The sequence below is a fragment of the Arvicanthis niloticus genome, unplaced genomic scaffold (genome assembly GCF_011762505.2).
Source record: "Arvicanthis niloticus isolate mArvNil1 unplaced genomic scaffold, mArvNil1.pat.X pat_scaffold_331_arrow_ctg1, whole genome shotgun sequence".
Lineage (NCBI taxonomy): Eukaryota > Metazoa > Chordata > Mammalia > Rodentia > Muridae > Arvicanthis > Arvicanthis niloticus.
In genome coordinates this window covers 38,527-51,405 of record NW_023045985.1, presented here as the reverse complement: position 1 = coordinate 51,405, position 12,879 = coordinate 38,527, and the positions used below count along the sequence as shown (strand labels likewise).

Here is a 12,879-nt window from a genome sequence, read left to right as displayed (position 1 = left end):
TAGAATAGTTTATTCAGGGCATTGAGAGGGTAATGGAGGCAGAGAAAGGCAGAGAGAGTGTGTGTAGAGAAGTTGAGGCTGGTCATGTGTGGGCCATGAGCAAGTAGAAAGAGAGGGGAGAAGGGAATGGAGAGAGAGCTGGAGCAGAAAGGCAAGAGCAAGAGAGAGAGAGGAGGGGCAAGCAGCCCCTTTTATAGTGAGGCAGGCATACCTGGCTGTTGCCAGGTAACTGTGGGGCGGAGCTTAGACAGAATGCTAACACCTACCAGTTCAAGTTCAACTTCTTTGCGGATAAGAACCTGCCCAGCAAGTACCTGGGATTCCTGGAATGCTTCTCCAGACAAACTAAAAGTTCACAGCACTTTAAACCCCAGCCAGTGACTTCGTTCACTCTGAAAACTCCTTCCCACTCTTTAAGGTTCACATATAGCCCTTGTCCACCCCGAATAAAGTGAATACATACAAGCTTTCCCCAAATAAAGGTATGTGCACAAGCTAAGATCATCTGTTTTATTTAAAATTTTTGGAGAAGGCCTTCTCTCCTCTCTGGCTTTCACTCCCACCTGGACTGGGATCTTGCAGACCCACCCCTTCTATGCTCCACCTCCAACCCGTTCATCCTTTCAGCCTGGTGTGAATCTGCATCTTCACACCCTGAAGGAGGAAGCACACATGCATACCACAAAAGAGGACTACACATATAGTCCAGTGGTAGAGCTCGCGCCTAGCCTGTGCAAGACCCTAGTCCTCAGTAACACATTGTAGAGGGAGTGGGTTCTCATCCTTGAAGGAGTGTGTCTGAAAACAGAACTTTGCTTGAGCAGCCAGGGTTTCTTACTAATTCCCATTGGATATCTCTTCCCTTTTAACTATAGGAAAATAGTTTGTGTCAGGTCCAGAGGAAACTCCACCTTCCCCCATATTCTGGCAGTTGTTGTGAAGCTGATTCCCATCTACCAGTTGGGTCATTTCCCCTTTCTCTGGCAGAAGGAACTAAGCGATTAGCATGCGAAAGCTCTTGCTGGCTTCCAGGCTCCCTCAGAATACCTGTGATCCTGTATCCTGGCTTTTCTCATTGTCTCACCCACCTTCAAACTTCCTCCAGCTCATGCGCTTCCTCACCTAGCTATCTATTCTCCTTATTTAACGGACCATGATTCACCGAAGAATGATATCCCAGACTCAGATCGTATGTAAACGCAAAGAGTGTTTTAACCTGCAGTATTTTATCCTGCAGAAGTCCAGCATACTGGACTCTCCCACTACCCTACCTGAATAGAGTGACAACCAAGTGAGTTTGCAGAACTGATTTAAAGCACATTAGGGAATTCTGGGTTAGGTGTCCTCTATGTTAATCTGTTGGGTCCATCTCTATGGACATTTCAGTACCTGGGTGTGGGGGCTGAAAACTTGCTGAAGAAGTCTGGAAACTGCTGCTGTCTCAGACCAAGTAGCAGGACTGGACTTACCTGGACTTGCCCAGTTCTTGAAGATAGAGATTTAGGCCTAGTCTCCTTAGCTGCCAACTTGAAGCCTGTCATGGCATCAGCCTAGCCTTCTCACTTATAACCCTGCTATTTCAGCTGTGCTCCCTCCTTTTTGTCTCATGCTCTTGGTCCACTCTTTCTCTTCATGACTTTCTCCCTACTCTCTTCTCATGGCCATGTTCAGTCTATTACTCTACTCTGGACTCTTTCAGATGCCTCTGACTATCTTCTCCTTCACATCTATAGTGAAAACCTTCCACTTAACTATGCCTTGGATTGGACATGTTGTCCATTCATACAGCGTCTAGTGTGAGGAAAGGAATCTACAGCTGTCAAGCCTTGGGACAGCTGGATCCCTTGCCCAACAGGCTGCACTGCAGTCAGGGCTCCAGTCTCATCCCCAGCCGGAACAAAGGCTCACTCACACTGTAGTTACAAAGGAAATAAGGAAAGTCATTCTACTTGACACTGATACAGCTTTCTCATACTCCCTCGGGGATGTATCCTTTTGTGGCATGCTGTTAAAGCCTGAGTCGACTGGTGTTGGGCATCAGGGTCACTAAAGGACGGTGATAGCCTTGGCTTTCTTTGAACTTTTCCTAGAAATGTCTGTGTGCTTTGGCAGGATAAAACCAGATAGAACTTTCCGTATGTATTTGGCATCTAGGGAATCATATCTTGTACAAATTTGTGTGATGACCCATATTCTTATCTATTTTTGAAATAAGCCTGAAGTTTTGCAACATTTCAATTCTTCTGAAAACTTGGAAAAGGGGAAATTGAATTCTTTTGGGTTACCAGTTTAGATTTACTTACTCAAGTTTTTATCAGACATTATTAGGAAGCTGTGGAAAGTTAGAAAGAGACTTAGTATTTAACAGAACTGGAGAGGCGTGCTCAAGCAGAGACTCTGGTAGGAAAAGATCCAAACTTATCAACTGCTCTAAGTTATTTTATTTTTACTATTCAGCTTATACACTTATATACTGACCTCTCTGCAAAGGGCAACTGCTTTACAAACATGTAAAACAAACTGGGAAAGTTAGGCTCAGCCTATGACTGGCTTTCACCTACAGCAAGGCCTATGATACATCATTACTGTGCTGGTTAATTTTTGTCAACTTGACAAAACTAGAATCACCTGGGAAGAAGGAACACAATTAGGGAACTGTCTACTGGATTGGTCTGTGGCCAGATTCCTTGATTAATGATCAGTTGTGGAGGGCCCAGCCTACTATGGGTGGTGCCACTTCTGGGCAGGTGAACTGGGTGTGTAAGAGAGCAAGCTGAGCAAGCCGTGGGAATAAGTCAGCAAGCATTGTCCTTCCAGGATCTCTGCTTGATAGTGGGCTCTAACTTGTAAGACAAAATAAACCCTTTCCTTCCCAAATAGGTTGTGGTGATTGTTTTACCCCAGCAAGAAGACCCTAACAAGAACAATAGATTAAATTGCCTGTCTTTAATATTCATAATACAGTGTTAAAATTTATAAACCTCCTAATCTATAATAATTGTGCATGCTGGGTCTATTAGTTATTTTTGTCTTACTCTGAGAAGATTCTCTGATAAAAGCAACTTCCCCTGGAGGAACTTTCAGCATTCCCATCCACCCTACCCACAATAGTGTTCATACATAAATGCATGTAAACACTAAAATATCTTTAATAAAGTTGTGCAATGGAGGAAGACACCCAAGGTTAGCCTCTGCTTTCTCTCCCCATGCACAGGCACAAATGTGCCCACGCTTATGCATGTGCACTTACCATATGCACAAGTTTAATGGATGAATGGGGCAAGAACGCATTGTGCTTGGATTGCACACTAACTTAGTAATAGACAACAGCAGGGATGCGAGGTGGGAGATTAAGGTCCCAGCCCTCTTGTATTCTCTCGGATTTCCCTACCTGGTCAGGATGTTGATTACTTGGATTTTTTATCTACTGAACAAGATCATTTTGATCCCATGAGGCTTTTGGGTAATGTGAACCAGTTTGATTCCTACTGAGTGGGAGTGGTCATTTCTTTCTACACACCTCTTCCTGCTTAGTCTGGTTGTTGTAGCTGCTGCTGTTGGCTGTCTCTGTAGTGTTCTAAGAAAAGTTGGTGAAGAATCTCTCTTCAAAACTTGCTTCTGGAACTGGGCATGGTGGTGTACACCTTTAGTCCCAGCACTCAGGATGCAGGGGCAGATGGATCTCTGAGTTGTAGGCCAACCTGGTCTACATAGTGAGTTCTAGGTGAACCAAGACTGTGCAATGAGAAGTCTCACAATAAAGGAAAAAACAAATAAAAACAAAACTTGCGTGGGGACCCAACAAGATGGCTGCATGGGTAAGGTTCTTGCCGTCAATCCCAACTCCCTGAGTCTGTTTCCAGTAGTCACAGAACAAATTAAAAAAATCCTCCCACCTCCACATGCACACTATGGAGTGCAGTGTTCCACTGGGTTTTATTTAAGTCTTTGTAGGAAGGGTTTTAGTTTCTGTTTTATGCTCAGTCTAATTTTTCTCTTTGAAATTTATCAATGTTGTTATTGCTTTTCAAGCAGTTTTCTCTAGAAACAGTTTTATAATCATTTTCATTTGTTTGTGTTTTAGACATGTCTTGCTCTGTAGCCCAGGCTGGCTTTGAACTCATGGTAATCCTACTGCCTCAGACTTCTGAGTCCTGGGATTACAGGTATAAGCTACCACACCAAGTTAGAGATGTTATTACTCAGTAAAATGGAGTTTACAGATTTGCTTCATTTTATTTGTTTGTTTGAGACAGGGTCTTATTGTGTATCCCTGGCTGGTTTGGAAGTCTCTATGTAGACCAGGCTGGTCGCAGACTCACAGAGATCACCTATTTCTGCCTCAGGGGTTCTAAAGTTAAAAGCATATGTCATCACACCTGTACACTTATAGTATTTGCCTGTAGAAATCACTTAGAGACTAAGGCAGAGGGTCACCAGATTCCAGCCTAGGCTACATTGTAAGACCATCTCAAAGGGTAATCATTGCTTTTGAACAGACTTTTCGATGCAAATCAAAACACAGTTTGTGTTACAATAGAAGTTAATGCAAGAGAAAAATATGAACGTTGCATATGAGCAAAACTTTAACTTTCTATTACATTTATTTATTTGTATGTGTGTGGGTACATGCATATTACACATACCTCCGTACATTATAGGTGTTAGAGGAGCTGGCTTTCTCCTCCCACCACATGAGCACCAGTCCTAAGGCTCTGTGACAAATACCTTTACCTGCTTAGCCAAGCCATCTAACCAGCCCAATAATTTTACAGTGGACAATATATTTTCATTTAGAACCTCCTTTGAATCAGTTTCTTAGGAGGTCCCTAGAGTATGTTCTCTGATAAATTGTTTCTTAGTGTCTTTGACATCTGTTTTGTTAGGTTTTCCTATTTGCTAGGTTGTTCATAATAAGCAACTTCTAAACTATTGTTTGTCTATGGTAGGCTGCTCCACCCCGAGCTTATCTGTCCAATCAGGTTTACAGATTGGCCTCTGTCAAACAAAATTCCAGATGGATAAGAATTTAAAATTTTGGATGTGTAATAGGGCATATCTGGTCTTTACAAAAAAAATTCTCTGTTCCGTGTAAGTTTTCAAATGTGCCGCACATGTGCTTTGTTTCCAGGTCCATATTGTGGGAGCTGGGCTGTTCCCAAAGAGCTCTGGCTGAACTCAAACGAAGTGACTGTCCGCTTCCAGAGTGGATCTCACATTTCTGGCCGTGGCTTTTTGCTGGCCTATGCCAGCAGTGACCATCCAGGTACAATAAAAAAAAACCCATCAAGCTTATCCACCTGGGAGTTCCTTTTGCTTCTTATCATTTCCTTTGGGCATAATTGTGACCTCAGATGCAACAGTACAATATGAGAACAAGCTAGACATGGAAGTCCATACCTTTAATCCCAGCATTCCAGAGCCAGAGGCAGACGCCTGCCTGGTCTACATAAGAGTTTCAGGCCAGCTGGGGTTATGTAGTAAAACCCTGTTCTGTGGGGAGAAGAAAAGGCCTGAGGACAGAGGGGAACAGCTTCTTTGTAAGTAGTTGGTACCGATTGCATCCTTTTAGTGCATATGGTGAATGGATCCAGTGATGTGTATGGGATGGAATAAATCTTGTTTCCTATAATCCTTGAGTAACACATCTTTGGGGAAATCCTCCTGACCTAGCTGTCTGGCTTCTCTGAAGCCCTGTCCCTAGCCTCCTTCCTTGCTTAGGAAGCAAACCTTTTAACTAGTGACCTCACCCCTGTCACACATAAGTTTGGAGACACAGTAGGGTCACATGACCCTCCCAACCATGGGTGGGAGAAAAGGGAAGAGAACATGAGTCCTGGTGAGAGGGAAACCGCCAGATCCTTCCTCAGCCTCATGGTGCAGAGTCATCACCCTGCCATTCGCTCCATGCCTATCCAGGGTCACAGGTGCCCTGTGTTCCTGCTGTCACTCTGCTTTGGTAGAACTATGTCTGGAAGGGGATCTACCACACATATGAAGGCAATTGTGACTGGTGTTCACCATAGTTTGCTCCTTAAGAAACATTCTGAAAAGAGCTGGAGAGATGGCTCAGCAGTTAAAGAGTACTGGCTGATCTTCCAGAGGTCCTGAGTTCATTTCCCAGCAATTACATGGTGCCTCACAACCATCTGTAATGGGATAGGATGCCCTCTTCTGATGTGTCTGAAAAAAAAAAGAAAGAAAGCCCACTTGAGGGTCTGGAAAGATGGCTCAGCAGTTAACAGCACATATTGCTCTTATAGAGGGCATGAGTTCAATTCCCAGTGTTGATGTCAGACAGATCATAAATTCTTGCACATCAGAAGAGAGCATTGGATCCCATTGCAGATGGTTGTGAGCCACCATGTAATTGCCACTGGCTGAATTAAAATGTTCTAGGGAACTGAGTATGCCACTATTGACGGAGCCTGGGTTCTGTTTCTAGAACCACAAACATCCACTTGTGGAGGCACAAACCTGTGATCCCTCAAGTGTAATGCACGCAAGGAAGATAACTGAGAGGACCAAAACATTTCAAGGTTGTCCTCAGCTACATAGTGACTTGTATGGCCAAACCTGGACTAGCCTGGGCTGCCTCAGACTCTGTCAAAAAAAAAAAAACAAAAACAAAAAAAAAACCGGAGGGGTTGGGTGGGGGAGGGAATGTTTCTGGGATTGTTTGCCACGAACTGTGATAGGATTGTTAATGATTTTCCTCTCATTAAGCATATTGTGCACACGAAACCTGCAGGTGTATAGTAATCACAGTTAGAAGTAGATTTTGTTATTGTTCTCTAGACAGTAGCACTGAAAACTCCCCATCAGTGATAGGAAAGAAGAAAGAAGCTGATTAAACCCTGGAGACTATAATCCCAGACTTTATTTACTTGTAGACAAGAAAATTCAACTAATATAATAATGCTCTCGAAGTTTTCTTTTTTAGCTGAAAAGAAATATTTAGAAACAGGTGGCCTGTTTTCCACTCACCTGCTCACTGTACCCTCTCTTTATTTGTAATAGATTTAATAACCTGTTTGGAACGAGGCAGTCATTATTCCGAGGAAAAATACAGGTAAATATGTGTGCTAAATTATTCATGTATATAAGATGTTCCCAAAAGGCAGAATCTGCAAACCCTTTGCACTGTAAATAATTGTAGTTTTTATAGCCAAAAGTCCCTGTTGCACTGACTCATGCAGTCTCCGTTGCTGTTGAAGCAAAAAAGCAAAGGTAGGCGATAAAAACCAATAAGTCAGCATTCTAAAGTTTTGTTTATACCAACAAACCCAGGCTGCAGAGACAGCTCAGCAGTCGGGAGCACACTGCTTTTGCAAAAGACCTGAATTTGGTTTCCAGATCCCACCTCAGGAAGCTCACAACTACTTGTAACTCCAGCTCCAGGAGCTCTAAGGCTCTATTCTGACCACTTTGGGTACCCATACTCACGAGCTCATGCCCGTACCCATACAAAAATATGTACTTGTACACATGATTTAAGTGTGGAAATTCAAAATAACATTGAAAACAGCAGCAGGCTCAGAATGGCTCAGACTGAGTGTGGTGGTACACACCTGTATTGTCCTACTCATTGAGAACTGAAGGCAAGATGTTCAGTGGTGAGCCTGGGCTGGGCTGGGCTGTATGAAATGCATGTGCACGCACACACACACACACACACACACACACACACACACGAAGAAGAAGAGGAGGAAGAGGAGGAGGAGGAGGAGGAGGAGGAGGAGGAGGAGGAAGTTGGTCCATACTTTGCTGATCCCTTAGTTCTGCTGTGTTACCAATGAGCCACAGTTGAGTCTGGAGAGTACTTTTTCCCTGGTTAGTATTTGAAAATGAGTTGTATAATTCTTTCATAGGGGTTTTGTCTTTTACCCTAAAGAAAAGCCTATGGAGACTAAAGATATGGATTGTTAGTTCAGCTTTACTTTAACTACAAGTCTACTAAATTTCTGATATATATTTCCTCCTCAACCATCAATGAAGTAAGTGACAGAGGGAACTCCCAATCGTAGGGACAGTCTTTCGGCAATTCTTTGTTATGGCACTGGGGAATGCCTTCCTTCCCTGGATTTTACTGTCTACATGCCAGTTGTGACAACCACAACTGTCTGTACACAATGCCTCATGTCTTCTGGGGGACAAAACACCCCCAGCTGAGAATTTCTGTCTAGAAGCCAGTGCCAATAGCAATAACAAAAAGCTGTAACTTTAGAGTGCTTTCTTAATGGCCTGCAGCTTTCCCTACCACACATATAAGTAGCTCTTGTGATATTTCAGTATTCCCAGAAGGTTGCCTCTGATACATCATGAAAATGGCTCAAAACCACTGTCACTGCACTAAGTGTGCTCCAGGAGCTAGGCTTAAGGGCTCATGTTCTTACCTATTCTCAGACATTAACTATCTCGCACATTCTCAGTGTGAGTGTTTGATGTGCAGAATCAATTCCAGTATTAGCTGATATTAAGTGCACTCAAGGAACATGAGGAATCCAACTATATGAAAGTAAATGTTGCTTTGTAAGGTTATTGTTCCACCCATGTATACAGAGGCTCTGGCCTCTGGAGTTTTACCAGCCACGCGTTCCCAGTGCACGGTGATAGGGCCCTGGGTATCATAGAAAAGGACAATGCAGTCAAACATATAGTGTGACATTATGGTGATGGATTAGTTCCACTGTAGGCCAGCCATTTCGCAGTGCTTAAGTATGGCCACTAATGCAGGCCCACACCTCTCACCCATAATTCTGGAATACAGAAACCTTTGGAAGTCCTTTGTTACTCATTTGATTGTCAGTTCATTTGACAGCAAAATTAGACTGCATTAGCACCAGGCTATTGAGTCTTTCTGCATTTTACTTACTATAGCTACTCATGCATTCTGTGTGAGCTGTTACAGCTCTTGATTAACATGCGTGGGCTCTATGAGGGGTCTTATATTATGAGCATCATCGGCACCGTTTCAGTTTCCTGCAATCCTAAACTGCCTGAGCTGAGAGGCTCTTCTGGCACTAAGCAATTCTTCTCTTAAGGACCTGCGAGCCTGCAGGAGGGTGTTTTTTATTTATTTCTCGGTTCCTTGATTACTACTGCCATGCAGGCCCTAGGAAAGAACTGTGAAACATTTATTTGGGTCGTTTGATAATTAGTTGTCATTACATGGTAATTTTCTAAGCAGTGAGAGGAAAGTGAATGGAAGGGGGAAAAACAGCTGCTATTTTGGAATCTGTCACTTTATAAATGGAGTAAACAGGCCTCAACCCTACACAGAGGCTAAAAGCAACTGAGGGGGGAAGCTGAGAGCAGCTGTAAGGCCCCCCACGAATGGAGGACCTCACCCAAGCCTCGGGAATTCGCAGCCACCCCAATAATTACAAGACACCAAACTTGATGTAATCAGCAAGAGACATATTTTAATCAGTATACTGAGGTCAAGACCTGTAGCCCACGCAGGGGCAATGGGGTCTGACCCTGGGGCTTTGGAGACAGAGAGAATTTAAAGCCCAAAACCACAACTCGGGGTGGGGGGGGGGACCCACCACACAGGGGGAGTAAGGGAGGCCTATTGGAGAGCACCTGTGGAAAGTCCCAGCCTATTATTCAGTTTGTGACAGGGCACAAGGAACAGGCTATTCTCTAAGAGCCTATACGTAAACAGCCAAGTTCCTGGTATCCAGGATGTATGGACACGCTGAGAACTCTCAACTCAAACTCTCCTGGTATCCAAGGTGCACAACTCAAACTCTCCTGGTATCCAGGGTGCACAGGAACGCTAACTTGAACTCTCAGCTCAAACCTTATTCAATCTACCTTATGGTCAGTTTTTAGTTCCTGGTACCCATAGTGCTTGGTCATGCTATCTTGAACTCCCAGCTCTGAACTCTATTCAATCCATCATCTATTTTGTCTTGTGGATAGCTAGTTTCCTAGGACCCAGAACACAGAACAAGCTGATCTGCACTCTTGACTCCATCTTTGAAAAGTTTAAAAGATTTTTAACTCTTTCACAGCTACTGATCACCCCATACCAAGTGGTCAATCCTGAAAACATACATAGAAGTAACAGTGGTAAAGCCAAGCAGGTCATATTTATGTATTTAAGAATATATGTATATACACATGTAACAACAATTAATGTAAAAAGAGGCCATGAATTTGAAAGAGACCAAGGAGGAGGGGCATATAGGAGGCTTGGAGGAAAGAAAGAAAAGGAGGAAATGGTGTAATTATAACATAACCAAAGGAAGGAAGGAAGGAAAGAAGGAAGGAAGGAAGGAAGGAAGGAAGGAAGGAAGGAAGGAAAGAAGGAAGGAAAAAAGGAAGGAAAGAAGGAAGACTGTCAAGTCATATAGAAACAGGGATATACAGCATTCATCTTCACAGCTGTCAGTGTTTTTATATGTTTGCTGTGTGTGTGTTCATTCAAAGATATATGTAGATGTCTTTGATGTGCTGATGCTTCAAGAAACTAGAGAGAAAAGAGACTGAACCGCAGGGAGTTTATATACTGTGTTCAGGGTCAGCTAGCTAACCTTGGTCTGAACCAAGTCACTCAGCCTCTAGCACTGAGACCCTTTGTCTTAGTTAGGGACATCATGACCAAGGCAACTTTTACAAGTACAGCATTTAATTGGGGCTGGTTTACTGGTTCAGAGGTTCAGTTCATTATCATCATGGTGGGAGAATGGTAGCATCCAGACAGGCATGGCATGGTAGGAGCTGAGAGTTCTACATCTTAATCTGAAGGCAGATAGGAGAAGACTGACTCCCAGATAGCTAGCTAGGAGGAAGGTCTTTCAAAGTCCACCCCCACAGTGACACACTTTCTCCAACAAGGCCATACCTCCTAATAGTGCCACTCCCTGGGCCAAGTGTATTCAAACCACCACACCCTGAAATCACATTACCATCTGTGATGGGTTCCTGGAAAGCTCTTTGAAAGATGACTTAAGTAAATTGAGCCCGATTTTATTATACATTTGTAATGTTTGTGTTGGTGGGTCAAACTTGTCCTTGAACTGTATTCTTCTTGTATCAGCCTTTTGATTTGTTGGGCTTATAGGTGTGTATGTTTAGGACCCGACTAAACTCTAATTTTAAAGCATTTTTCTTAAGTGTAAGGGTCATTTATTATTACATAGACCAGTATTATCAGTTATAGTAATCCTTGTGACTATGTACTTGAACTATGGCAAGTCCAAGGTGAAGTGTGCTACAGGTGTAAAATATATTTCTAGTACTAAGAAGAAAGTTAAATTATCTCCTTGATTCTTATTGGGTTTTATTAACAGAATTTAGTTATATTATGTTAAATGTATATTATTAATCTTACCTGTTTATTTTTACTTTTTCTAATATAGGTACTAGAATATTTAAATTTACACACGTGGCTTCTATTTTGTTTCTGCATTAAAGTATAGTTTAGATCATGAACTATTGTAGCCCATGATTGTACTCCAGGACAGAGTTTACGAGTGCTGCTTTTTGTCTTCTTTTTATTTATCCAACCACAAAATGTTATACACTTTAAACATTTCTTTTAATAAGAATAATGTTGCTGGGCAGTGATGGCGCACGCCTTTAATCCCAGGCAGAGGCAGGCAGATTTCTGAGTTCAAGGCCAGCCTGGTCTACAGAGTGACTTCCAGGACAGCCAGGGTTACACAGAGAAACCCTATCTTGAAAAACCAGCCAACCAAACAAACAAAAAAAAAAGAATAATGTTATACTATATAAGTAAATTTTTCCTTTACCTTAAAAATATTTCTTAGGCATCTTAGAATCCAAGTGTATTGGGGAAGCCGCTTTAATACCGAACACATGATAAATCCTTACAGAAAGCAAATAACCATCGTGTAAACATTCTTTCCAGGCTAACATTTTAGATTAGTTTGTGTTTTTGTAAGTCAAGTTTCTCATTTGTCTTTAAAGCAAGATATTATTTGCCTACAATGTGAATAAGGGGCGGGGGGGGGACTCAAAGTTGCCTATGCATTCATTTTTATTTCCAGAATTACCATGTGCTAACAGTGCCATGGGCAGGGAATTTGTTTTTATTAACTGTGGAGCCTTTAGATCCAAACACCTGCCCAACTTCCATGAAAGGCCATAGATTTATATACTCATTCATTCATTCATCTTTCTCTCTTTTTCTTTCTCTCTCTTTCTCTCTCCTTCCTTGAACTCAGGGTCCATCCTTTTACTTTTACATCTGTGTGTGTGTGTGTGTCAGAAATTAAATTGAAATGTAGTTTAATGCTTTTCTTTTTTCAATGTAATTTGATAACGTATTTTTTTTTCCAGCAAATTCTGCCCAGCTGGTTGTAGAGACATAGCAGGAGACATTTCTGGGAATACGAAAGATGGCTACAGAGATGTAAGTAATTAAGAGTGATTCCAAAGACGTGTTGCTTGCTTTGCCTGAATTGATTGCAAAATCAAATGAAATAGGATACAGAACTCTACGTAGATATAGGCTTTGCTATTTTATGAGACAGTAAAATGCAATAAGTTTGAAACCAAAGTTGTTTATGCATTCATTCTTATTTCCAGCATTTCTAAATAGAAGTAGTAGAAGTGAAATGAAAGACAAAACTATTTTTAGCACCTAAGAACTATTATTTCATTGTATTGGTCAGCGCTTTCTTCCTGTAATGAATTCCTGAGACAAATTTACAGTAAGAGTGTAGAAGTCAGTTTTCATTTCTCATTTTGGTAGGTTCAGTCCAGTCCAGTTGCTGCTGGGTCTGAGGTGGAGCCCAAGGACCACTGGGAAGCAGAACGAGGGAAGAGGGCATTCTGTGATCCCTTTCAATGGCACATTCTTGGTCACCTAATGTCTTCCCATAAGGCAATACTCCCATGACC

The 12,879-nt window shown here is 42.3% G+C and overlaps 1 protein-coding gene across 1 annotated transcript in view; it reads left to right on the top strand.

Moving 5' to 3' along the window:
• LOC117701926 (discoidin, CUB and LCCL domain-containing protein 1-like) overlaps positions 1-12,879 on the top strand; it is a 72,278-nt gene that overhangs the window by 31,980 nt on the left and 27,419 nt on the right. The window contains exons 4-6 of the mRNA XM_076928180.1: positions 5,132-5,266; positions 7,021-7,072; positions 12,316-12,388. Coding sequence (XP_076784295.1) covers positions 5,132-5,266; positions 7,021-7,072; positions 12,316-12,388 — 260 coding nt within the window. The remainder of the gene's footprint in view (positions 1-5,131; positions 5,267-7,020; positions 7,073-12,315; positions 12,389-12,879) is intronic.